This window comes from Camelus dromedarius, chromosome 26 (genome assembly GCF_036321535.1).
Source record: "Camelus dromedarius isolate mCamDro1 chromosome 26, mCamDro1.pat, whole genome shotgun sequence".
Taxonomy (NCBI): Eukaryota; Metazoa; Chordata; class Mammalia; order Artiodactyla; family Camelidae; genus Camelus; species Camelus dromedarius.
In genome coordinates this window covers 27,798,625-27,822,567 of record NC_087461.1, presented here as the reverse complement: position 1 = coordinate 27,822,567, position 23,943 = coordinate 27,798,625, and the positions used below count along the sequence as shown (strand labels likewise).

At 44.3% G+C, this 23,943-nt stretch overlaps 1 protein-coding gene across 1 annotated transcript in view; it reads right to left on the bottom strand.

Annotated features, from left to right (window-relative positions):
* The window catches only part of LOC116151880 (zinc finger protein 268), a 28,936-nt gene extending 10,916 nt beyond the window's left edge, over positions 1 to 18,020 (bottom strand). The window contains exons 1-5 of the mRNA XM_064479557.1: positions 17,877 to 18,020; positions 17,412 to 17,493; positions 12,741 to 12,941; positions 4,177 to 4,303; positions 3,800 to 3,886 (exon numbers count right to left, since the gene is read on the bottom strand). Of these exons, the coding sequence (XP_064335627.1) occupies positions 3,800 to 3,886; positions 4,177 to 4,303; positions 12,741 to 12,941; positions 17,412 to 17,444 (448 nt within the window). The 5' untranslated portion in view covers positions 17,445 to 17,493; positions 17,877 to 18,020. The remainder of the gene's footprint in view (positions 1 to 3,799; positions 3,887 to 4,176; positions 4,304 to 12,740; positions 12,942 to 17,411; positions 17,494 to 17,876) is intronic.
* Positions 18,021 to 23,943: the final 5,923 nt, after the last annotated feature.

Here is a 23,943-nt window from a genome sequence, read left to right as displayed (position 1 = left end):
TTTCACTGAACAAACAGCGGCTGAATACCTATTCCGTGCCAAACACGCTCAGCCCAGGAGAAGCAGCGGAAACGCTGCAGACTAGTCACACGCCTCCTGGGAGCAGTTACGCTGACGCCCAAGCAGATGGAAACAGACTCCCAAGAAGCATCGCTGTGATGACGGTGACTGACAATAAGCAGTGGCTACTCAAGGGTCCAGGAAAAAAAACAAAAAACCTCACAGAACGGATCAAAATTTGGAATGGCATCTGAATTCTCATTAGCATCTCAAGAGGAGAGAAAACAGAGCATTCAGGAGTTAAGTATAAACATTTTCAGAGCACAGGTCTCAAAATTTATACCAAATGCACCCTTTCACAGGCAGCTATTGTGAAAACAAACCAAGAAAAAAGATGACACAATGAAAACAGACAATAAAATCTGAAAGGAGATTCCAGGGTAATAATTGTACAGCCACGTCTTGAGGAAAATTAGGTTTCACTGGAGCAAGTCAAACGACACGGGAGTGTTGTCACCACGAGGGTGAAATGGACAGAATCACCAATTGAGCCGAATACACCAAAAGAGTATTCAGATATATGAAGAAGAATCTGTTGTTAAATTAATTATAAAAACATTAATGAGAACAGAGGAAGGTGGGCAGGCAAATGAAACAACTCAAGGAAAAAATGATTTATGAACAAAAACTAACCATCGTGCACCTGCATGATTTACCCGTGAACAGAAATTACAGTCGTAAAGACGTAAAAACTGAAGACTGATCTAACCACAAGTACGATTAGGACGATGAGGGTCTGGGACCAGGCAGCGTGTGTATCCTGGGGAGTCTGAGGAAGGAGCATGAGAGAGAATTAAATCTCTACCCTTCCTACTGAGTAACTACAGGAGAGAGTGAAGGTGCAGTAGCAGAAGCTGGTTATTCAGAAAGCATGGAGGTAAATGCCAGAAGAAGGAGCTAAGAGAGATGAAAACGGTTTTTCTCTGGGGGAATGAAAAACACAGGGGGCAAGGTGGACAGAATGCTGTTTAAACATCGACGCAAAGGTACCAGTGGACAGGGAACCAGACACAGGCCTATGCCCTCAGGCACAGTGACAAATACTTGGAGGCTGACTACAGAGAGAATGCGGAGAGTCGGCCCAGATGTCCCAAAGGAACCTGCTGACCAAGGAATGGACAGAAAAGGGTATTCAGGGAGCACAGCAGCAGCCAGGTTTGAAGACAGCACATCACAGGATCTTAACACCGCACTCCAAGTTTCACTACATCCTAAACCTGAACGCTCATTCATTTTGCACACAGGCTCCAAACTGTATTTTCCCAAACACTGATTCCCAGCTGGGGCAGTACCCGCCTTGGATGCACTGAGCAATGGACATGAGCCTGTTCGACTATGACAATGGCTTCGGAGGGAGTATAACTGTCTATCACATGGTCTTAAAGTCAGAACTATTTCCAGAAGAAGAACACAGGCCAGTGAGTAATTAATCTGTGCCCTCGAGTCAGACCTGCTCGAATGTTTGCCTGTCAGTGTTGTCCCTGAAGACTTGCAAAGTTCAATAACTGCAGAAAATGAGGTCACTGCTGGTGTCTCAAGGAGCAGCACAACAAACTAAGGAACAAGGAAGGAACAGCGGAGCCAGAGAGCAGGAGGCAGGAGTTCACAAGGTTACAGACGATTCGAACACGATTCAGGCCTGTGTTAATCACTATTACTGGCCGTGGCCCATCTTGAGTTTAGCCACAGGAGACAGCGGAAAAGGAAATTAAGCTCAGAGAGCAGAACCAAGGGCTCACTAGGCCACAGTCTGCCCAACCAGGGGCCCCACGCACTGCAAACCAGTGGCTTCTCTGTGGTGCCCACTGTTGCTGCTCTCCCAGAACAGCGTTCCTGTTGCACCCGCCCCACACCTCTCTCTGCCGCTCCATCTGTCTGGTTGGCCGTACGTGGATCACTTACCTTTAGTTAGCGATCCCCAGACCACAGAGAACCACCACCAGGTCTGATTACCAACAGGGACCCTACACTTGCACTTACACAGGACAAGCATGAGGGCAGGAGTGGCAGAATGGTTTTGAAGATGGGTGGATGGAAGGAAGGGTGCGACTGGACGCGACGTGGCTAAGGAGGCAGATGGAGGAGGGCAGTGCCGCCTGCCCAGCAGCTCTCCTGCCCGTTCCTGGGCAGCCGAGCCTGGCCTTTGCTTCCCACCTCATCCGCGCACTTCAGGCGGGCACATGGGGACCCACCTCCACGCCGGCCCCCTTGGAGGTGACGTGTGCTTCTCCTGAGCCAGCAGGGGTGCTTCCACTCCCCTCGCCAGCGTCTCCTTCAGACAAGTGTGTGTGATCACAGCCCGGCCTAACGAGCACGGGGAGTCTGCGGGGCCTCCTGGAGCAGATTTTACTGCCTGGGAAACAGGCTTATGTGGGAAGACACAGTCTTCCTTACTCCACTGGCCACAGGTACAGCTGCAGGTGTCGGCTGGAACTGTGACAGCCATCTGATGGCCATGAGGGAGGAAATCTGAGGAAAATACTGATGCACTTAGATGACAAGGCAGAGAGAGACCTCTGGGGATTTAGTTACCCCCACAGGTGCCCCACTTCAGGACGCTCTGCAATGTATGGTAATAAATCACTTTTGCTTAAATAGGCTGACTTGGATTAATAAAAAAAATTTGCACCTGCAACAATCCTAACGATACAAGATTAACTGCTGATTTACTCTCTCATGCTCATGACAGAACACACAGGTGCAGAGGGAAACGTCTGACAGTAACACCAAAGTGAACTAGGAGTGTAGGAGGAAAAGGGATGAACCTGGCTAACAAGTAGAACAATCAAGAAATGAAGTAATGCTGACCTCGTCTGGGGTGAGAATGGAGAAGACGGAGGCCTTAAAAGACTTCTTTTTAAAGGACCAAAACAGTACCATATTACGGCAAGACTAGTGAAGAGAAGTGTGTACAAAGGAGATTTAAGCTGACACCCCAGTGCCAGGAGAAAAGCCAGGAGCACAGAGGAACCAGCCATCAGAAAGGTGAGAGGACGTTCCCATATAGTGATGGGGCAGTGGGAGAGACATTCCAATTCCACTTTCTGAAAGTGAGATAAGGGGGTGGCACATGCAGAAAAGATGCCCTGGGCACTGACTGAATCCAGTACCAAAGGGCAGACGAAAGAGGGACAGGGCTGTCGGTCACCGACAGAGAAAAAAGAGCTTAAATCTTCAGAATGGAAGTCTTTTGAACTTCCAACATACGAGGAAACTGGAGAATATAAGAAAAGACCCCTCTGGACTCAGAGGGGAGAGCAAGAGGGGCCAGTAAACCATGAGGAGGCTGAGCCCTTTGTGATGCAGCGTGAGAGGGGCTCAGTGGGGTGACCTGAGTAACAGGGCAGGGAGTGGCTCAGGCAGGAGAGCATGGTGGCAAGGTGGTCAGCAAGGAGACATGGAAGGGGTGGTATCTCCTAATCAGTAGGTTCCAAGGAGAAGGAAACTGGAACTGTGGTTGTTGAATATAAACGTAAGACATTTTTTAAAAAAACAGGAATGAGAAGGGGTGTGAAAGTCATACCGAGGGCAGTAAACAGGGAACACTTGCTTCAATGCATAATGAAATGAGTCTATTACCACGGGAACGTAAGAAGGAAGCTGAGACGGCCAGAGAGGGGAGTAACGAAGACAGGATAGTTAAAACGAGACAGAAGTACAAACCCAAAGGGAGAGTCACGTCAGAACTCAGCCCAGGTCTGGGCACGGAGGAAAAGCACTCCGTGTCCTGCTCACTCACCTGCATGGCCCTGACTTGGGATCTGCATCATCCACAGCTCTTCTTGTTCCAACTGGAAAACGACACTGGGTTTGGTGTGCTGGTGCCCTGTGAGTGGAAAATCACACACAACCTCGCCAAGATTGCCCAGGATCCAGGAATTCTCAAGAATGGGGAGACTCGGTTCAGAGGCAGCACGGTGAAGCTGCCCTTGGGCACTCTGGCGCAGTAAACACCATTCAGCAGCATAATGTGATGCCAAAGGGAGAATAAGAAAACCTGGTCTCTAAATATAAGCACAGAAACACCAAACATTTTACAGAAGTCCCTTAGCTTTCAGCAACCAAGAAGGGGAGGCTGGAGATTCCATACCCTCTTTCCAGGGAGGCAGTACTTACCCAGGGACGCCAGGTTGTTATAGTTCTCCAACATCACACTCCTGTACAGGTGCTTCTGAGCTGGGTCCAGCAGCCGCCACTCCTCCCAGGTAAAGTCCACAAACACGTCCATGAATGACAGTGGTCCCTGGAACAGCATATTCCCATCCAATGTCAAATTATTTTACTCAGTTCTCATAAACAAAAGGCTGCCAAGGGTGGCCATTCTTCACATGTTGTTTTGTGAGAAAAGCAAAAATTTATTGAAAGCATTCCATCTATATGCATTAAATCAGTTAACCTTTCATTAAACAAATGCAAATACCATGTGCCAGGTATTCAATTAGGTGTAGGTGATATAAAAATGGATGCAAGGCAGTCATGCCTGCAAGAAGTGTTCAGCATGGCAGAGGAAAGCAAACTTAAATACACAAAAATGCAACAGGGAGTAAAGAAGCTCAGATAAAAGAACCTGCAGAGAACATGGGCAGAACAGAGGAACGGGCAGCGCTGCCGAGAAGTGTCAACTGAGTTGAGAAAGGGGCCGGTAGGAGCTGCCATGGAAGAGAAGACTTGTGAAAATTTGGAGGAATAAAAAAAGGCAACGGATGTAAGTAGCCACCACTTTGTGGGGCAAAAGATCTGAACGTGAAGATGCACGGATGGCAAATAAGCACATGACTCGATGCTCAACATCATATATCCTTAAGGAGCTGCAAATTAAAACGGCCAGACATCATACACACCTAGAATGGCTAAAATTTTCAAAAACTGACAACACCAAATTTGAAAATGAAATTTCAAATGTGATGAAAGACATGAATATAAACATCCAAGAAGCTCAGCAGACTCCCAAAACTGAGACATGATATAATCAAATTTTCTACAAAGGCAAAACCGTGAAAGCATCAGAAGACAAATGACTTGTCACACAAAAGGGCTGCTCAGTAAGAGTATAAGCTGATTTCTCATCAGAAGATCAGAGACCAAAAGGCAATGAACCCATACACTCAAAGAGCTAAAACAAAATAACTGTGAGCCAAGACTCCTACACCTGACAAAACTGTCCTTCAAAAGTGAGGTAAAATTAAGACATCACCAGAGAAACAAAGTAAGTTTGCTACCACTAGACTTGCTCTGCAAGAAATGCTTAAGGGAGTCCCGCAGGTGAAACAAAAGGACCCTAGAGGGGGAGTACAGCGCAAGTGGCAGAGCACATGCTCAGCACTCAAGACGTCCTGGCTTCAATCCCCAGTACCTCCTCCAAACAGAAATAAATGAATAAATCTAATTACCTTCCCCTCATGAAAAACAAAGCAAGCAAAATGTGTGCTTGGATACCGTTCTATAAATCTGTCTCATCCTTTAAAAAAATAAAAGTGAAAAAGGACACTAGAGAATACCTTGAAGCTGCCTAAAGAAACATCTAATAAAGGTAACATCTGGGCAATAATTAATGGTAGTTATTATTTTAACTTTGATTTGTAACTCTACATTTTCTTTTCTACATAATTAGAAAAGACTAATGCTTTTGAAATAACTATTGTTTTATGTTTCAGAGCACACAACGTATAAAGATGTAATTGTGTGACGTCAACAACCAAAAGGGGTGGGACAGAGCCCCAAAGGAGCATAGTGTCTGTATGTTTTTGGAGTTAAGCTGGTATAAATTCAAGTCAGAATGCTATAACTTTAGGAAGTTAAATATAATCCTATGGCAACCACAAAGAAAATAGTTATAAAACTTATATGAAAGCAAATGAAAAAGGAATTTAGATATTCCACTACAATAATTCAACTAATCACAAAAGACAGTAATGCAGGAATTGAATGACCAAAATGCTATAAGGTATATAAAAAGCAAAGAGCAAATGACAGAAATAAACCTCTCCTTATGAGTAATTACTGTAAGTGTAAATCAGCTAAACTCCCCAGTGAAAAGACAGAGTTTGGAAGAATGGATTAAAAAACATGACCCAATATATGCTGTCTATGAGAAACTCATTTTAGACCCAAAGACACAAACAGACTGGAAATGAAAGGATGAACAGAGATATTCCATGCAAGCAGTAACCAAAAGAGAGCAGGGGTGGCCACACTAACATCAGACAAATCAAAAGAGATTATAAGAGACAAAGAAGGAAATTACAGGTTATTACAGTTTAATACAGCAAGAAGACTGACAATTATAAATAGTTATACCTAATAATAGATCGTAAAAATACATGAAGCAAAATCTGACAGAACTGAAAGAAGAAATAGTTTTATAATAATAATAGGAAACTTCAACATTCCACTCTCAAACATGGATGGAACAATCAGACAGAAAATAAGGAAACAGAATTTAAATAAACTCATTAGTTCTAACAGACATATACAGAAAACTCTAACCAACAACAGACACATTCTTCTCAAGTACACATGAGATATTTTCCAGGACAGATCGTAATGTTAGGCTACAAATTAAGTCTCAATAGATTTAAAAGATAAATATTATACAAAGTATCTTCCCTGGCCACAAAGGATCAAGTTAAGCATCACTAAAAAAGTGGGGGAAAAGGAAAATTCACAAACTTTAAAAAAAAATTAAACAACACAGTATTAACCAACAGATCAAAGAAATCAAAATGGAAATTAGTAAACACTTGGACATGAATGAAAACAAAACAGAACAAAACTGACAGGATGCTGCAAAAGCAGTGTTGAGGAGAAAGCTTACAGTTATAAATAATTATATTTAAAACAAGAGACATCTCAAACCAACAATCTAACTCTACAAGTTAAGGAAATGGGAAAAAACCAAACTAAACACAAAAATAGCAACAGAAAGGAAATAATATAGATTAGATACAGATAAACAAAATAGAGACTAGAAAAATAGGAAAAAAAATCAATGAAACCATAGCTTAGTTCTTTAAAGAGATCAACAAAATTGATAAACCTTCAGATAAATGGACTAAGAAAAAAAAAGAAGATCTGAATTACTAAAATCAGAAACGACAGTGGGGAAATCAGTAATGATTAGTTCAGACTCAAAAATGATTATCTGAAAGGACTATGAAAAACTGTGTGCCAAGAAACTGGATAACCTAGTTGAAATGAGTAAATTCCATTTGCCTTTCAATCAACATTACATCACAAAGAAATAGAAAATTTGAAAGGAACTGTAACTAGGAGATTGAGTCTGTAGTAAAAAAAATTTCCCAAAAATAGAAAAGCCAAGGCTTCACTGGTGAATTTTATCAAACATTTAAAGAAGTACTAACATTGATCTTTCTCAAGTTTTTACAAAAAACTAAAGAGGAGGGAACACTTCCTAATCCATTCTGTAAGACCAGGATTACCCTGATAGCAAAGCCAGACAAGGATACTGCAAGGAAACTACTAAAGACTAGCACTCCTTATGAAATAGATGCAAAAATCCTCAATACAACAACAACACATCAAATTCAGCAGCTTATTAAGAAGATTACACACCATGACCAATGGGATTTATTCCTGGAATGCAAGGATGGCTCAACATTTGAAAATCCCTCGGTGTGATACACCACATTAACAGAATGAAGTTAAAAAAATGACTATCTCAACTGATGCAAAAAAAAGCATTTGACAGATCTGAGCAACTTTTCATGATAAAAACACTCAATAAAGTAGGGATAGAAGGAAAGCACGTCAAGATAATAAAAACTCAGTGAATAGCATTCTCAATGGTGAAAGACTGAAAACTTTTCCTCAAAGATCAGGAACAAGGCAAGGATGCCTGCTTTTACCATTTCTATTCAACATAGTGCTGGAGATTCTAGCCAGAGCAACTGAACAAGAAGAAATAAAAGGCATCCAGCTTAGGAAACAGGGAGTAAAATTCTCTCTGTTCATGGACAAAATGATCCTATTGTAGAAAACCTTAAAGATCTAAAAAAAAAAAAAAAACACAAAACCAGTTACAACAAATGAATTCAGCAAACAGCAGGATTCAAAGTCAAAACACCAAAATCAGTTCCATTTCTATACACTAATAATGATCAATCTGAAAAGCAAATTATGAAAACGATTCCATTTAAAACTGCATCACAAAGTAGTAACTTAACCATGTAGTTAAATGACTTGTAGAATGAAAACTAAAAATAGTACTAAGTGAAATTAAAGAGACAGAAATAAACATAAATGTTATTTTCCTTAATAACATGTCAATACTACCCAAAATGATCTACAAACTCAATGCAGTCCCTAATAAAATTCCAATGATGTTTTCTGCGATGCATAAAAACTAAAATACATATGAAAGCTCAAGGAACCCTGAGGAGCCTAAAGAATCTTGAAAAAGGGATTTCCGGTCAAGATGACGGAGAGGTAGGACCACGAGCTTGCCTCTCCTCGCAACTACAACAAAACCACAACTGAATGCTAAACAACCATCGAAAAAAGACTGGAACCTAGCAAAAAAGATCTTTTGCAACTGGAAACATGAAGAGGGAACCACGGCAGGACAGTAGGAGGGGGGTGCTCACAATATAATCGGGCCCCATACCTCTCGGGTGGGCGACCCACAAGCTGAAGATCTGTTAAGTCGCAGAGGCCCTCCCACAGGAGTGAGAACTCTAAGCCCCACATCAGGCTGCCCAGCTCGGGTTCCAGCATTGCAAAGAGGAGGAGACCCCAGGACAACTGGTTTTGAAGGCCAGGGGTATATAGAGAACCAAAACTCAACCAAAAAAGCCAGCCTATTCAAAAGTGGTCAGAGGACCGGAATAGACATTTCTCCAAAGAAGATACACAAGTGGCCAATAAGCATGTGAAGATGCTGAACATCACTAATCATAAGGGAAATGCAAATGAAAACTATAATGAGCTTTCCACCTCACACCAGTTAGGCTGAAAATCACAAGGGTTGGCGAGGATGTGGACTAAGTAGCACACTTGTGCGTTGTTGGTGGGGATACAACACGGTGCGGTTGCTGTGGAAAACAGCATGGTGGCTCCTCAAAAAATAAAAAATTAGAATTACCATGTGGTCCAGCAATTCCACTTCTGGGTATATCCCCAAAGGAAGTGGGGTCTTAAAGAGATATCTGTACATCCACGTTCACAGAAGCAGCATTATTATTCACGGTAGCTAAAACGCAGAGGCAATCTAAGAGTCCGTCGATGGATGAATGGGTAAGCAAACGGTGGTAGATACATAAGTGAATCAGTGTTCAGCCTTAAAAAGGAAGTCCTGCAATGTGCTATAACATGCATTAACCCTGTGGACATTATGTCAAATAATAAGCCAGCCACAAAAAGACAACTACTGTATGAGTCCACTTACATGAGCTATCTAGAGTAGTCAAAATCCTAGAGACAGAAAGTAGGATGGTGGTTACAGGGGCGGGGAGTGGGAACGTGAAAACTGGGAGTTATTGTTTAATGGGTACAGAGCTTCAGTTTTACAAGAGGAGGAGTGCTGTGGAGATGGGTGGTGGTTATGACTACCAACTTCATGAATGTATTTAAACCCACTGAATTGTTACTTAAAATGGTGCAGGTGAGAAAAGAAAATACAAGTGCAGAACATGAATGCATAAAACTACAAACAGTGGTTTAAAAAAATCAAAGATCTAAAAAAGTGGAAAGGTACAGGGTGTTTGTGGATTGGAAAACTCAGTATTGCTAAGATGTAAATTCTTCCTAATTCGCTTCATAGATTCGATGAAATTCCAATCAAAGTCCTTACAAGCTTTTTTTTTTTATAGCTATCCACAAGCTCTTCTATAATTAATATGGAAAAGCAAAAAACTGGAGTAGCCAAAACAATTCTGAAGAAGAACAAAGGTACCACACCCCCACTAGCGCACTCTAAGACTTCCTACACAATCCAGGTGGGGGTACTGGTGAAAGATTAGACACAGCGATCAAAGGAACACAAGAGAGAGCCTAGAAATAGACCCACATAAACACTGTCTCTTGAATCTCTTTTTTTCCCCCTACAAAGACACCAGCAATTCAATGGAGAAAGGATAATCTTTTCAACAAGTGGTGCTGGCACAGCACAGACTTGCACATCCATAGGCAAAAAAGTGAACCTCAACACATACCCCACACCTGATACAAAAATTAACTAAAAAAGGGTCACAGACTTAAATGCAAAGCTAAAACTATAAAAGTTCCAGAGGAAAGTTTTTTTTTTAATTTGAGCACTTTGGTTTGGGTAATGAGATTTTAGATACGAAACCAAAAGCAAAACCCATTTTAGAAAATTCAAATCTTGGTAAGCCACAAAGTTGTTGAATAAAAGCAGATTATTATAAGACTTTTTAAAAAAATTTAAGAAAATAAGCATTATCAAAGGTAAAATATTTTGCCCTGTGGAAGTTGGTATTATGGAAATGAAAAAACAAACCAGAGACGGAGAGAAAATATTGGCAAATCACATTTTTTATGAGGGACTGAAATCGAGGATAACAAAGAACTCTTGATCAGTAACAAGAAAACCACCTGGCTGAAAAATGGGGGAAAGCCCTGGGCAGATACTTCACCAAAGATCCACAGAGAATAAAACATGTGAAAAAATAATCAGTAACACTAGCTGTCCATTAGGGAAAAGCAACTGAAAACCACAATAAAACAGCACCTCACATCTAATAGACTAGGCAAAATTTTTAACAACCTGATGCTCCCCAGCACTGGTCAGGGCGAGGAACAACAGGGGTTCTCACTCTCTGCTGGCGGGAATGCACAACTGCACAGCCACGTTGGAGGATGGTTTTTCACAAACCTAACCATAGAATCGCCATGTAACCCAGCAATCCTGCTCCTGGGTACTTAACCAACTGCTCTGAGAACACATGTCTACGCAAGGACCCACATGTGACTGCTGGCAGCTTTCAAAATCACCCAGAACTAGAAGTATGTGGATAGCAAGACTTATTACCAAATAAGGACAGTGTGACGTTGGCCTAAGGACAGAAGAGGAGGAGATGGAACAGAATAAAGAGTTCTGAAACCAAACCATAAGTATGGTTTATGGACACCTGACATACGACACGGTGGCACTGCAGAGTCACAGGCAGAGGTCAACCACTTCAGTGAGACTGGGGCAGTTAGACAACTTTATGAAAAAAGTAAATCTGGATGCTTAAATCACCAAAAAAAAAATTAATTCTAGATGTCTGTGAGCCTAAATGTGAATGGTAAATGTGAACAAAAAAATTTCTTCATAAGCACTGAGTAAGAAAAAAGTTCTTAGAAAAAGCACTAATAATAAAAGCAAAAAAATGTGTAAACTGAATTAAGTTAAAATGAGAAATAGCTATTCATCAAAAGACAGCACTGGAAGGGAGGGTAGAGCGTGTGCTTAGCGTGTGCTTAGCATGCATGAGGTCCTGCGTTCAATCTCCAGTCCATCCATTAAAAATAAAATAAATAAATATAAATAAGTAAGCCTAATTACCACCCCCCAAAAAAGATGAAAAAAAAAAACCAGCATTAATAGAATGAAAAGGCAAGACAGGAAAAAAAAAACCCAACTTGCAAGGAAATACTGAACAAGAGTTAGTGTTATGCATCGTGAAGTATTTAGAGGGAGGCATGCTGATGTCTGAAATATAAGAAATGCACCAAAAATCAGGTGGGTTAATAGATGCATAGATGGATGGAAAGATGGAACATGCGATAAAGTAAGTATATAGTAAGATGTTAAAGGTGAGTATACAGATGGTCACTGTAAAGTCCTTCAACTGTGGCATGTTTGAAAACTGTCCTAACAAAATACTGGATGTAAGGGAAGCACCTCACATAAAATTTGAATATGGATCTGATACCGAGCTTGCTTTAAACGTCAACGTGCATGAATCACTGAATCCTGCTGAAACGTGGAGTCTGATATGACAGGACTGAGGTGGGGCCTGAAATTCAGCATTACTAATAAGCTTCCAGAATATGAAGACCTCCTTTAAGTCAGTAAGACAGAAAACATCCACAAAAGGTAACAAATGTCCAAAAACCACCTCTTTAGCCAGCAGGAAATGCAAAGCAAAGCCGTACAGGGTCCCACCACGCCAGGATGGCTCAAATGGAAAAGAACAACAATTGAGAGTCAGAGGAGACCAGGGAGGGTGCGACTCAGCAGTAGAGCACATGCCTAGCACGCATGAGGTCCTGGGTTCCATCCTCAGAACCTCCACTAAAAAAATATAATGAGTAAATAAATAAACCTAATTACCCCCTCCCCCCCAAAAAAATGCAGAGGAAAAAAAGCAGAAATAAAAAAAAAAGTCGGCGCAGACTGTGAGGCAAGTGCAGGATAAGCTGGGGAGTCTACGAGGATGAGAAATAAAAGCAGTACAGCAGGACTCACACGTGCATGCCACCCACACACACAGAAATGCAGGCACAGCAAAAACAGTACACATTTTGTAAACAAAACAACATCCATTAAAAGAGTAATTCTGGGGAGCGGAGAAGCAGCTGAAAATTGAGTCTGGGGACACCAGGAAACAGATCTCACACGATCTGAAGTTAATTTAACTCTCCCTCCTAAGAATCCCCAGCCCCCTCCCCACCAAAAACAGGCACAGGCAAGATGTGGAAAGAAAAAAGCAGCTCACCCAAGCATCGCTGGTTTTCAGCTGGTCTTGAGAAACACACAGCCACCTGAGGAGCTGCTCTGTCCCGGGACTCTGGCGCCTCTGCCAGGCTCCTCCAGGGACGGGCCTCTGGTCAGGGGTCCCAGGACCCAGGATGGATTCCTTGCCTTGGAGCTTTCTAATCCCACCGCAAGGACTGTCTCGTTCCTGGAGAGGTGGGACCTGTGGACCCAAGAGCAAGCTCACTTTAGCAAACACATTTTGTCTGGGCCCCAGCCTTGGTCCCCTTTGTGGGTGAACATACGAGGCTTGGCTGCGGGTTCCGCAGACTGTGGTCAGTGCTGCTGAGGGGCAGGAGTGAGGGTGAAGGGAAACGGGGGACCCATCGCACAGACAAGTCCCCCCTCCCAGACTCTGCACAGGCCCCCAGAAGCCCCGAAAGTGCAGCAGCCCCCAAGCTTTCAGGAAGCAAATAGCCCTACTGTCGGCAGGAGACCGCAAGGAACAGCTTTTGAATGAGATAGTCAGTCTGCGTTCCAGCAGGTCGCTTCTCTCGATAGCTGACGTCCAAGAACAATTCACTTCACCTCTCTGAGTCTTTTCATTGCTAACATGATGAGAGCAGGAGGAGAGCAAGGCAGCAGGGTCGTTTTTGAATCTCCCAATAAAAACAGAAGAGGCCTCCAAGAAGAGGAAAAGAAAAAGCCCAGAGATGGCCACAGACAGACAAACGGACCCAGGTGGCAGATCTCCAGCACGCTGCAGGTCCCCCAAGTCACCACTAAGTAGGCACCCCCGACAGGAGGGGGCCTCCCGAGGGGAACCTGAGCCCGTCAGCCCAGAGCTGCAAGTGACTAAGAGAAGTGTCCCCAAGGGTGCTAAGGGCACTAAGGGTGCTGGGTCCCCGAGGAACACGAAGGTCGGAGGAACGATGGGTCTTCACTGTGAGGGAGAGCCGCCGGGAGGGGAGGGAAACTGCTCAGCACAAGAGCGAGAAAGGAGATCCGGGCAGAGAGGGAGACGAGAGAACGGCGATTCAGAGAACGTGGGAAAGGAGAGAAAGGGAGGAGACAGAAGTACGAGTTGGTCAGAGGGAAGGGTCCAGAGGAAGCTCTTTCCAGAAACCATTTTAACAACAAAAAACACAAAGTAAAAATGGGAGAGATACAAGGAAGACGAGGCACACTGGACTCTAAGGGACATGGGGTCAGAGGCAGAAAAAGGCTTCCTGATGAGGCTTAGCGTAGAGTCAGGTCGGGGGCGTGTGTACATGTATGTCTGCTTCTATTTACAAAAGAATCCCTGAGAAGATGAACCAGGAACTGAAAAACGGTCACCTCCGGGGGAAGGAAGAACAGAGCAGGAGGGACAGAGGCTTGTCTGAAGGCACCATTTACATTTTCTACTTTTAATTATCACCTAAATATTTCACATGACCCAAAAGGAGGCAGGCAATCCCTGAAGTTGAAAATAAATGTCAACAGATACATTTGTTTTTCCGACTGGAAACAAAACTACAAGAGACAATACTTTTTTTAACTGACCTTAATGTGTGGTATTTAACTGTATTCTTCGGATAAAATGAGCTACAAATACATACTGAACTTTACTTAGTCTCCCTGTTAGCAGTTAAAAAAACAAAACTGTTACCTTACAACCATTGCATGTATGCTACAGGACATGACAGTTACGTTACCGTTACTAAGGACCAAGGTATCCAGCACGTGAGGGAGAGATGCAAGGGGAAGCCTCGTGCATGGCTGGTGGGAATGTAACCTGGCGCCACTGCTTCGGACCCAGCTTGGCAGCTCCTCAAATTCTTAAACCCAGAATTACTGAATTACCCAGCAATCCCACTCCTAGGTATCCGCTCAGGAGAATTAAAAACCTACGTCCATAGAAACATTTACCCAGAAATGTTTGTGACAGCATTATTCATCATAGCCAAAAACTGGAAACAGCCCAAACATCTCTGAATGGTGGAATGGATAAACAAAACATGGTCTCTACCAACAAAGGTACCCTATGTAGCCATAAAAAGGAATGAAGTACCGAAAAATGCTACTAGGTGATGAACGTTTGTAGTATAGCTGCCTCACAATGAGCTGTTTTTGACTGTAATGCAAGTACCTGACTGTACAGAAAGCCTCTGACGTCAAGGACATCTGTCTTGGATGCACACAGCTGCTACACAACTTGAGGAAGAGCCCAGCCACCCCACCCTGAGGATCCATCGGAGACAGTCTGGGGGCCGAAAATCGCTTGCTTGAGTGACCCTACTCTCCCCTTCCTATGTCTTAATTCTCACCTTATATTTTAAATTCACCGATAAACAATGAACCTGCAACCCCCCAATCCAACCCCAATAAAGCAGAACCCCAGATCCCCTTCTCATTCATCCTCTCTCTCCTCCCCTTTCTCTCTCAAACCTATCAGTCATCACATTAATCATAACAAAATGCTCCAGTTATGAAACCGACAAAGGCTTGATCTCCAGAATATATAAGCAGCAAATATGACTTAATAAGAAAAAAAAAAAAAAACCCAATCCAAAAACGGGCAAAAGACCTAAACAAGCAATTCTCCAAGGAAGAAATACAAATGATCAATAGGCACATGAAAAAATGCTCAATATCACTAATTATCAGAGAAATGCAAATCAAAACTACAATGAGCTATCATCTCACACCAGTCAGAATGGCCGTCATTTAAAAGTCCACAAATGACAAATGCTGGAGAGGCTGTGGAGAAAAGGGAACCCTCCTATACTGCTGGTGGGAATGCAGTTTGGTGCAGCCACTATGGAAAACAGTGTGGAGATTCCTCAAAAGACTAGAAATAGACTTACCATATGACCCAGGAATCCCACTCCTGGGCTTATATCCAGAAGGAACCCTACTTCAAAATGACACCTGCACCCCAATGTTCATAGCAGCACTATTTACAACAGCCAAGACATGGAAACAGCCTAAATGTCCATCAACAGACGACTGGGTAAAGAAGATGTGGTATATTTATGCAATGGAATACTACTCAGCCACAAAAACCGACAACATAATGCCATTTGCAGCAACGTGGATGTTCCTGCAGAATGTTATTCTAAGTGAAGTAAGCCAGAAAGAGAAAGAAAAATACCATATGAGATCGCTCATATGTGGACTCTAAAAAAAACCCCAAAACATAAATACAAAACAGAAACAGACTCATAGACATAGAATACAAACTTGTGGTTGCCAAAGGGGCGGGGGTGGGAAGGGACAGACTGGGATTTCAAAGTGTAGAATACATAAACAAGATCATACTGTACAGCACAGGGAAATATATACAAGATCTTGTGGTAGCTCACAGGGAAAAAAATGTGACAATGAATATATGTATGTTCACGTATAACGGAAAAATTGTGCTCTACACTGGAATTTAACACATTGTAAAATAACTATAACTCAATAAAAAAAGTTAAAAAAATGCTCCATTTAGACACAAAGACTGACAGACTGACTTTTTTAAAAAAAGCAATGATGTGATTTTTCAAAAACACGTCTAAAATATTAAGATCCAAAAAGGTCAAAAGCTAAAGAAAAAGACATAACCAGCAATTACTCAGAGGGAGGCTCCTACAGTTGTATGAAGATAAAACAGACTCTAAGGCAAAAAAGAATCCCTGGGAGGCCGGGGAGGAGGGTGTATATACCCCAGTGGTAGAGCGAATGCTTAGCATGCATGAGGTCCTGTACCCCAGTAGCTCTGTTAAATAAATAAATGAACCTAATTACCTCCCCTCTCCCCTCCAAAAATCCTGGGAAACGTGTCAATAGGTCTTTCTCCTCGAGAGAATATGATCTAAGTTTTTAACATGATCCTCAAAGCCCTTTATGATCTGGTTTCTGCCTGTAGCTCTGGCCTCATTTCTTAATACACATTCCACCGCCCTCATCACCTACAAACCTCTCTCCATTCTTTTACTTTTCAGCAACCGTAGAGCGTTCAACGTTCACCAACATACTAGAGCGCTTCGCTTCAAGCCCTGCAAATCTGCACGCTGCTTCCTTTTCCTAGGCTGACCTCCAGTCCCTTGTTCACCTCACTCACCCTTCAAATCTCAGCTTAAGACTCTCCCGTTAATCTCTGAAGCATTTCCTGGGGGTGTCCAACCTTCCAAAACCGACCCTGTGCTGTGTGTCCCCGCCCCCGTCCACAGTGTGCTCACAGAGGGACCCCTAAAGTGTCACTGTGCCCACCAGACCACTGCTCTCCGAAGGCAACAACTACTTTTCTTTGTACCCTTAGCACCTGCCCAGGATCCAGCCAACAAAAGACAATAAAAACTGTTAATTAAGCAAATAAACAACTGCACAACTCCCCAAAGGAGGCCCCCAAATCTGAGACACAGAAAGAAAAATTAAGAAAATACGTGTGGAAGTAATTGGAAGATGATTACCCCTTCTTTAACTCAAGGTTCAAGGTACAGAATTGGCAGAAACGAGACTGAAGGAAGGAGTAAATTAACAGGTGGGTGACAAGAAGCACATCCGGACGGCCTAATGTCATCTAAAGGTGGCCCAGCGGCTTGGAAGCGGGGTGAGGAGAGGAAACTCCAGGCAAGCTCCGACCCTACAAGAGACGCAATGAGCACATATCGGCGTCGAGGGAGTTTTTCAGACACGAGAGGAAAACCTTAAAACCCCTACTCACCCAGACGGCAGCGGTCCGGACCCGGGTGGCCATCCCCACGGCCAGCTGGGCGCGCCCTGCGGGGGGTGGCGGGACCACACGGCTGCAGGAGGAGCGAGAACGTGAGGGCACAGGTCTCCCCGCGCCCGCGCGCCCCCGCGCCCCCGCAGGAGGGGCCCGGCACCTGCCCGCCCCACGCCTGAGCCTCCTTCCCTCAAGCAGCCGTGGGGTTCCCCGCCTCCGCCCACCAACACACACGCGATCGGGTCAGGGCGGAAGAGGGGGACCCAGACTAGTCGGCACCGTCCCGCAGCCTGGAAACTGGAGGGTCTCCCGCCAGCGGCTCCTCCAGTCCCTGCGTGCGCAGCGCCGGGAACCGCAACCAGACCCGCTCGGTCCTCGCTCCTGACGTGGCGGCGCCCGTTCCGGGTGCTTCGGGGACGGCCCGCGGGGGCTACGAGGCCAGCCCAGTCCAGCTCAGCTCACCGTGACGGGAAGAGGACGCCGTCCGCCGAACGAGGCTCTCCCCGCCAGTGCCGAGCTGATGGCGGCCGCCAGCGACGCGCAGGAAATGCGTCAGTGCGACGCGAGGGCGGGGCGAACTACCACTCCCAGAAGCCTCTGCGGGCGCTCCCCCGGCGCCGGGCGGCTCCAGCCGAGCGCTGCCGGAAGGGGGCGCTGCGGCGCGAAGCGCAGGCTCCAGGGCCCCATCCTGCGCGCGGGCACTAAACCAACCCCGAGAATAAGAAAACCGATGGAGGGAGCGCATCTCGGGAGGGGAATGAATAGAGTTAGAAGTGTGCTGAGGTCCCTGCTTTCCGAATGGTAGAAGCTCGAAATTACAGTTTAATAACGCAAAGATTCATTGCGTTATGTAAATGACATTTTTACGAAAATTAAATTTATTTTCCAGAAAAACAGGAGTGGTGTTCTCTTCCTACTTTGCGGGGGAGGGTCGGGGAGGAGGGCGTGTGGAGGACTCTTTCCAGCGCCGGGCTTGATACAAAACAGCTAGACTCTCGTAAGTGCGTCTGCATTCAATATGTTGCATCTTTGCTTCTGTGGAAGTATATTTTTTAAAAATCTGGCCTTACATAGGTATGTAGATGGAACAGGACAGGGTATTTTAATATACTCAGATAACTGCGCATCTTTTCCTAGTGAAAGCTGAACAAGGGATAGGTCACTTGCAGTGCACGATCTGAAACCACACGGGCGAACTTCTATTATATTAAAATCCATTGGTCTACCTTGTACTTTGAATGGACAGTTTTACCATGGATGATTTTGTAACGTCATGCATTGGTCATTATGAAAATGCTGGTTCACTGACTAATGCAGATCCTCCAAATGTTGCTACCTTTCATAATACAATATGAAAACTCGTATTCATTATTATCATGGATCTTAAGTTTTGGGAATCTATGTTCACAGTGGCAGATACAAGATTTCCAAAATTCTGTTTTCACTTACATTGGCAAAAAATGTTGTCTTTTGTTTTCCTTGAAGTGACAGCTCACTTGGTTGATTTTTGAGAAAAGTCCTTTCATGCAAACCTCAACTCCCAACTCAGATCATCACACAAGTACTTTTTCTGGAGACAGCTAAGGAATTTCACTGCAGCACATAATGTATGTTGCACAGATATTAAAAACACATGGCTCGAGAGATGAGATACAATAAAATTATTTTTCACTGCTCCATCGAGGACAACCAGAAGTGAAATTGGTCCTTCCCTTTTTTTTTTTTAACTGTGAATGTGACGATGAAGAACACAATGCCTACTAACAAGTACACTTTGGTGCTACCGCCCTGATGCATCTGAGTGCCCACCGATGCACCCCTATTGCTTTTGCACCATCAGTGCAAATTCAACACAATGAGTGACGTCTGAAGTTTGGGAACACCAGTACTCATAAAATTCTTTCAACTTTTCCATATCTTTCAAATTTTTCATAATAAAATATGGGAGGAAAATATTGTAGAAAAGGCAAACTTTTCAACAATTTGTGTAGGAAAATGAGATAGCTATACAATAACAGAAAAAAAGATTGCTGTCTCAGAATGCATTTAAAATAAATCCTAAATAGATTAAATACTAAATGTGGAAAGGAAGGCTCTAAAAGTTTTAGGCTGAAAGGTAGAATTAGCATCCTTTGCACACTGATTTGTTAACCAATCTCTGTTAGGTACTAAGGTCTCATGCTGTGTTAGTTTCCTCACTGCTGCAACAAACTACCACAGACTTGGTAGCTTAAAACAAATGTATCATCTTACAGTTCTGAAGGTCAAGGTGCGACTCAGGTCTTACTGGGCTAGATCAAGGTGTTGGCAGGGCTGCGTTTCCCCTCTGGGGGCTCTTGGGGGAAATTGTTTCCTCACCTTTTCCAGATTTTAGAGGCCACGTTCATTTCCTGGCTCGCAGCCCCGGTCTTCCAGCTTCAAAACCAGCAAGAGAGGACTGAGTCTCCTCACACCGCATCACTCTGGCCTCCTTTTCTGCCTCCCTTGTCCACTTTGAAGGGCTCATTAGGCACACCTGGACCATCCGAGCTACTCTTTCTATTTTCAGGTCTGCTGCTTAGCCAACTTAGTTCCCCTTTGCCAAGTAAGGTAATGTATTAATAGGTACCAGGATTAGGACGTGGACATCTTTCCAGAGCCATTATCTGCCTGCCATGTGTCTGTGAGTCTGTTTCCTGCCTCTTCGTTTTGTCCCATTGATATACGCCCATAACGGGGGTCTGCAGATCTTTTCTGTAAAAGGCCAGGGTATTAGTATTAGGAGGGCCATGATAAAGTGCCAGAGGGCAGCTTAAACCACAGAAATGGATGTTTCCACAGTTCTGGAGGCTGAAAGTCAGAGATAAAGGTGGCAACAGAGTTGGTTTCTTCTCAGGCCTCCCTCTTTGGCTGGCAGGTGGCCGTCTTCTCCCTGTGTCCTCATTTGGGCATCCCGGTGTGCAGGTCAGTGTCCTAATCTCCTCTTCTTATAAGGACACCAGTCAGATTGGATTAGGGCCCAACTTAATATCCTCATTTGTTATTTATTATTTTACTGACATATGGGTAATTTACAATGTCGTATTCATTTCAGGTGTTCAGCAAAGTGATTAAGTTACACATACACTATATATATATTCTTTTTCAGATTCTTTTCCATGATACATCTAATATCCTCATTTTACCTTAAAATGTTTAAACTTCAAAGACCCTAAACAGTGACATTCTGAGTTTGGGGATTAGGACTTCAACACAGGAATTTTAGGGGACACAAGTCAGCCCCTAACAATCACCAGTAAACATGTTAGGTTTTGTGATGTCTACAGCCAGGAGGAAGTAAAAACAGCGGCTGGCCAAAAAAAAAAAAAAAAAAAAAAAAAAAGGTCTGTCATAACTACTGAGCTCTGCCACTGTATCACAAAGGCAGGAATAGATAAAACTACATAAAATGAGCATGAATGTTACAGTAAAACTTTAATCACAAAAGCAGACAGCTGGCCAGATTTGGCCTGTTGTCCATTGTTTGCCAACTCCTGGTCCACACGGTGCTAATACAGCTTCTCTTGTTATTGTATCATTAGATCACGCCTTGTAAGTAGTAGATCAAAGCCCTTGTCCATTGTTGTCCTTCACAAAGGCCTCAGTTAATTTTAATCCTTTGGTCTTGCATGCACATTCGGGGCTCTGACTGCCAAGGTCCATGTAAAAGCCTTTGTCACCAAGGGTAGTAGCGCTAAGATGTATTTCCATGGGACCCTGATCCAGTATGGCCTCATCTCCAGATCCATAACTAATTACATCTGCAAAGACCCTATTTCCAAATAAGGTCCCTTTCCTAGGTTCCGGGGGTCAGGACGTGGATATAACTTTGGGGCAGACCCCCATTCAACCCAATACAGCAGCCCAGTTCCCAGATGCCGGCCGAGGGCATATTTGCCGGCTGGCAGTGTTCCGTTTTCTGCACAGGGGTGTCTTTGATTTCCTGCTGCAACTCAGTGGGCAGAGGGGACACTACTGGCTGACCTCTTGGTCTTTCCAGGGACCCTGTCAAGGCATCCACCCCGGGAGTGTGGAAGCACGGCCAGGGCTCCCTGTACATACTCTATGCCTACCCCACAGTAGTCAGACACCTGCTCAGGCTGGGCATCCCCAACAGGCTGGAGGGGTCCCTGGACCACTGCACCTTCCACCACATTGACAGCCTGCTACGCTGTGTGCAGGCCTATGACCGTGGTGTGGACATGGACCTTACAATCCTGCTGTGGACATCCCCACCCCACTAGCCCCCAAGAGAGAGAACCTGGCCATGAAGAAGACAGAGCTGGACCTAACCTCAGCAGATTTAGGCAAGTATGGGGCTGCCCAGGTGTTTTTCGCCCAAAGGCCCAGGATGTGGATGTCTGAGCTGTGAGGGCTCCAGCTTGAAGTGGCCACCTCTGCATGCAGCAGGGCTCACCTGGGGGGTCACCGCAGGGAGAACAGGCCTTTGGGTGATTTTCCAACTCTCCCCACCCCAGACCCAGACCCACCTCCTGCCCCATTAACAGCGTTTAGATGGTGTTTCTCACCCAAACGCCTGTCCTGGGAAAGGGTTTTAACATTGCTTAGGGGTTGTTGACTGAAATAAGTGCACAGAGGGCACCACTGTAAGTGGCTGCAGAGGCTGGGCTGCAGGCTTGTCTTCATTGGGGGGTGGCAGCAATAGCTGATGACTTGATGGTTTCAGCATTCTTTGTTTACTGATATGGTTTGCAGTATTTTTCTGTGCACACAGCATTTATCACAATAGCAAAAGGTGGAAGCAACCTAAATTTCCATCAATGGATGAATAAACTAAATGTGATGTTCACACAATGGGACACTACATAGCCTTAACAACTAAGGAATTATGGCACATGCTATAATGTGGATGAACCTTGAAGTCACTATGATACATGAAATAAGCCAGACACAGAAGGAAAACTGTTACATGATTCCTCTTATATAAGGTATCTAGAGAAGCCAAATTCAGGGACAGAAAGAATGTCATTGCCAGGGGCTGAGGGGAGTTAGCGTTTAATAGATACAGAATTTCACGTGGGGAAAATGTGTACATTCTGGAGATGGATGGTGAGGTGCATGTGATATTCCATGTATACCTCTCAAGCGAATAGTCTCCCTTTCCCCCAGCCCCATGAGGCTCCCGGAGCCAAGCATCCCCGGCCTTCAAAACCAGGTGTCCTGGGGTCTCCTTCTCCTGATGCCAGAACCTGAGCTGGGGAGCCTGACGTGGGGCCCAGAGCTCTCACTCCTGTGGGAGGGCCCCTGTGACACAACAAATCTTCAGCCTGTATGTCACCCACTCTAGGGGCACAGGGCCCAACTGTATCACGAGAATACTCCTCCTACCATCCTCTACGGCTCCCTCTTCATGTTTCCAGTGGCAGAAGATCGTTTTTGCTAGGTTCCAGGCCTTTTTTGACGGTTGTTTAGCATTCAGCTGAGGTTTCGTTGTAGTCACGAGGAGAGGCAAGCTCGTGGTCCTACCACTCCACCATCTTCAGGAATCGATTGGGTACAGAGTTTTACTTGGGGAAAATGAGCAGCTTCTGGAGATGGATATTGAGGGCATTTTCACAGCAATGTAAGTGTAGTTAATGCCACAAAACTGTATATTTTAAATGGTTTAAATGGTAAATGTCATTTTATGCATTTTTAATCACAATGAAAAGTGTAAATGAAGCACTAATAAAACATGTTACTACTTGGATGAACATTGAAAACATTCTACGTGAAAGAAACCATACGGAAGAGGCCATCCAGCCTCCACTCACCTTGTGCGCTTCAAGCCCATCAAGGTTCTGAAAACAAGGGGGGTCTCAGTGAAGGTATCAGAAGAAGAAAACTGGATCAGAATGGAAAAAGATATTTTCATAAGTTGGGGCAATGGGGAAGGTTGAAATGGGCCTGAGAATGCAATTACAAGGTGGAACCATTAAACCTCCTTATTTGGGGTTTGTGCTGGTTCCCAAGGAGATTATCCCAGTTTGGGGTAAAATATACTAGAGAACTTGGTGTCAAATGTGAGTACTCTGCACTGCTATTCAAAGTGTCAACAAAAATAATCAATAAGCAATCAACAGTAAGAACAATCAAGGTTTGTATTTGAGCCAAACTGAACACTAGCCTGCAGCCCGCTTCCCAGATGGCTCTGAGGTGCTGCTCCAGGCAAGCAGGGTTTCCAGCACAGTTTCGTATCTTTTCAGAACAAAGAACATTCACGAGTCTGGGACCCAGTTCTTCAAGGTTTCAAAGAAAAGCAGGTCGGCACATTCACGGCGAGTCAGCGAGGCCTAGGCATGCGGGAGGGGTCTCAGCGTCAGCCGAGTGCTAGCGTGGGTGTCCGAGGAAGGGAGGCGTTTAGTCTTTATTTTAAACATGGACGTTCTTTACTTCTGGTCAACGTGCTCTTTTCTTTAATGATTAAAGAAGATATACAGTGTGTGTTTGATGGGCCGCAGACAGGCTGTTTTAGTTAGCATGAAATTCAAGGTAACTCATGGGTAAGCCA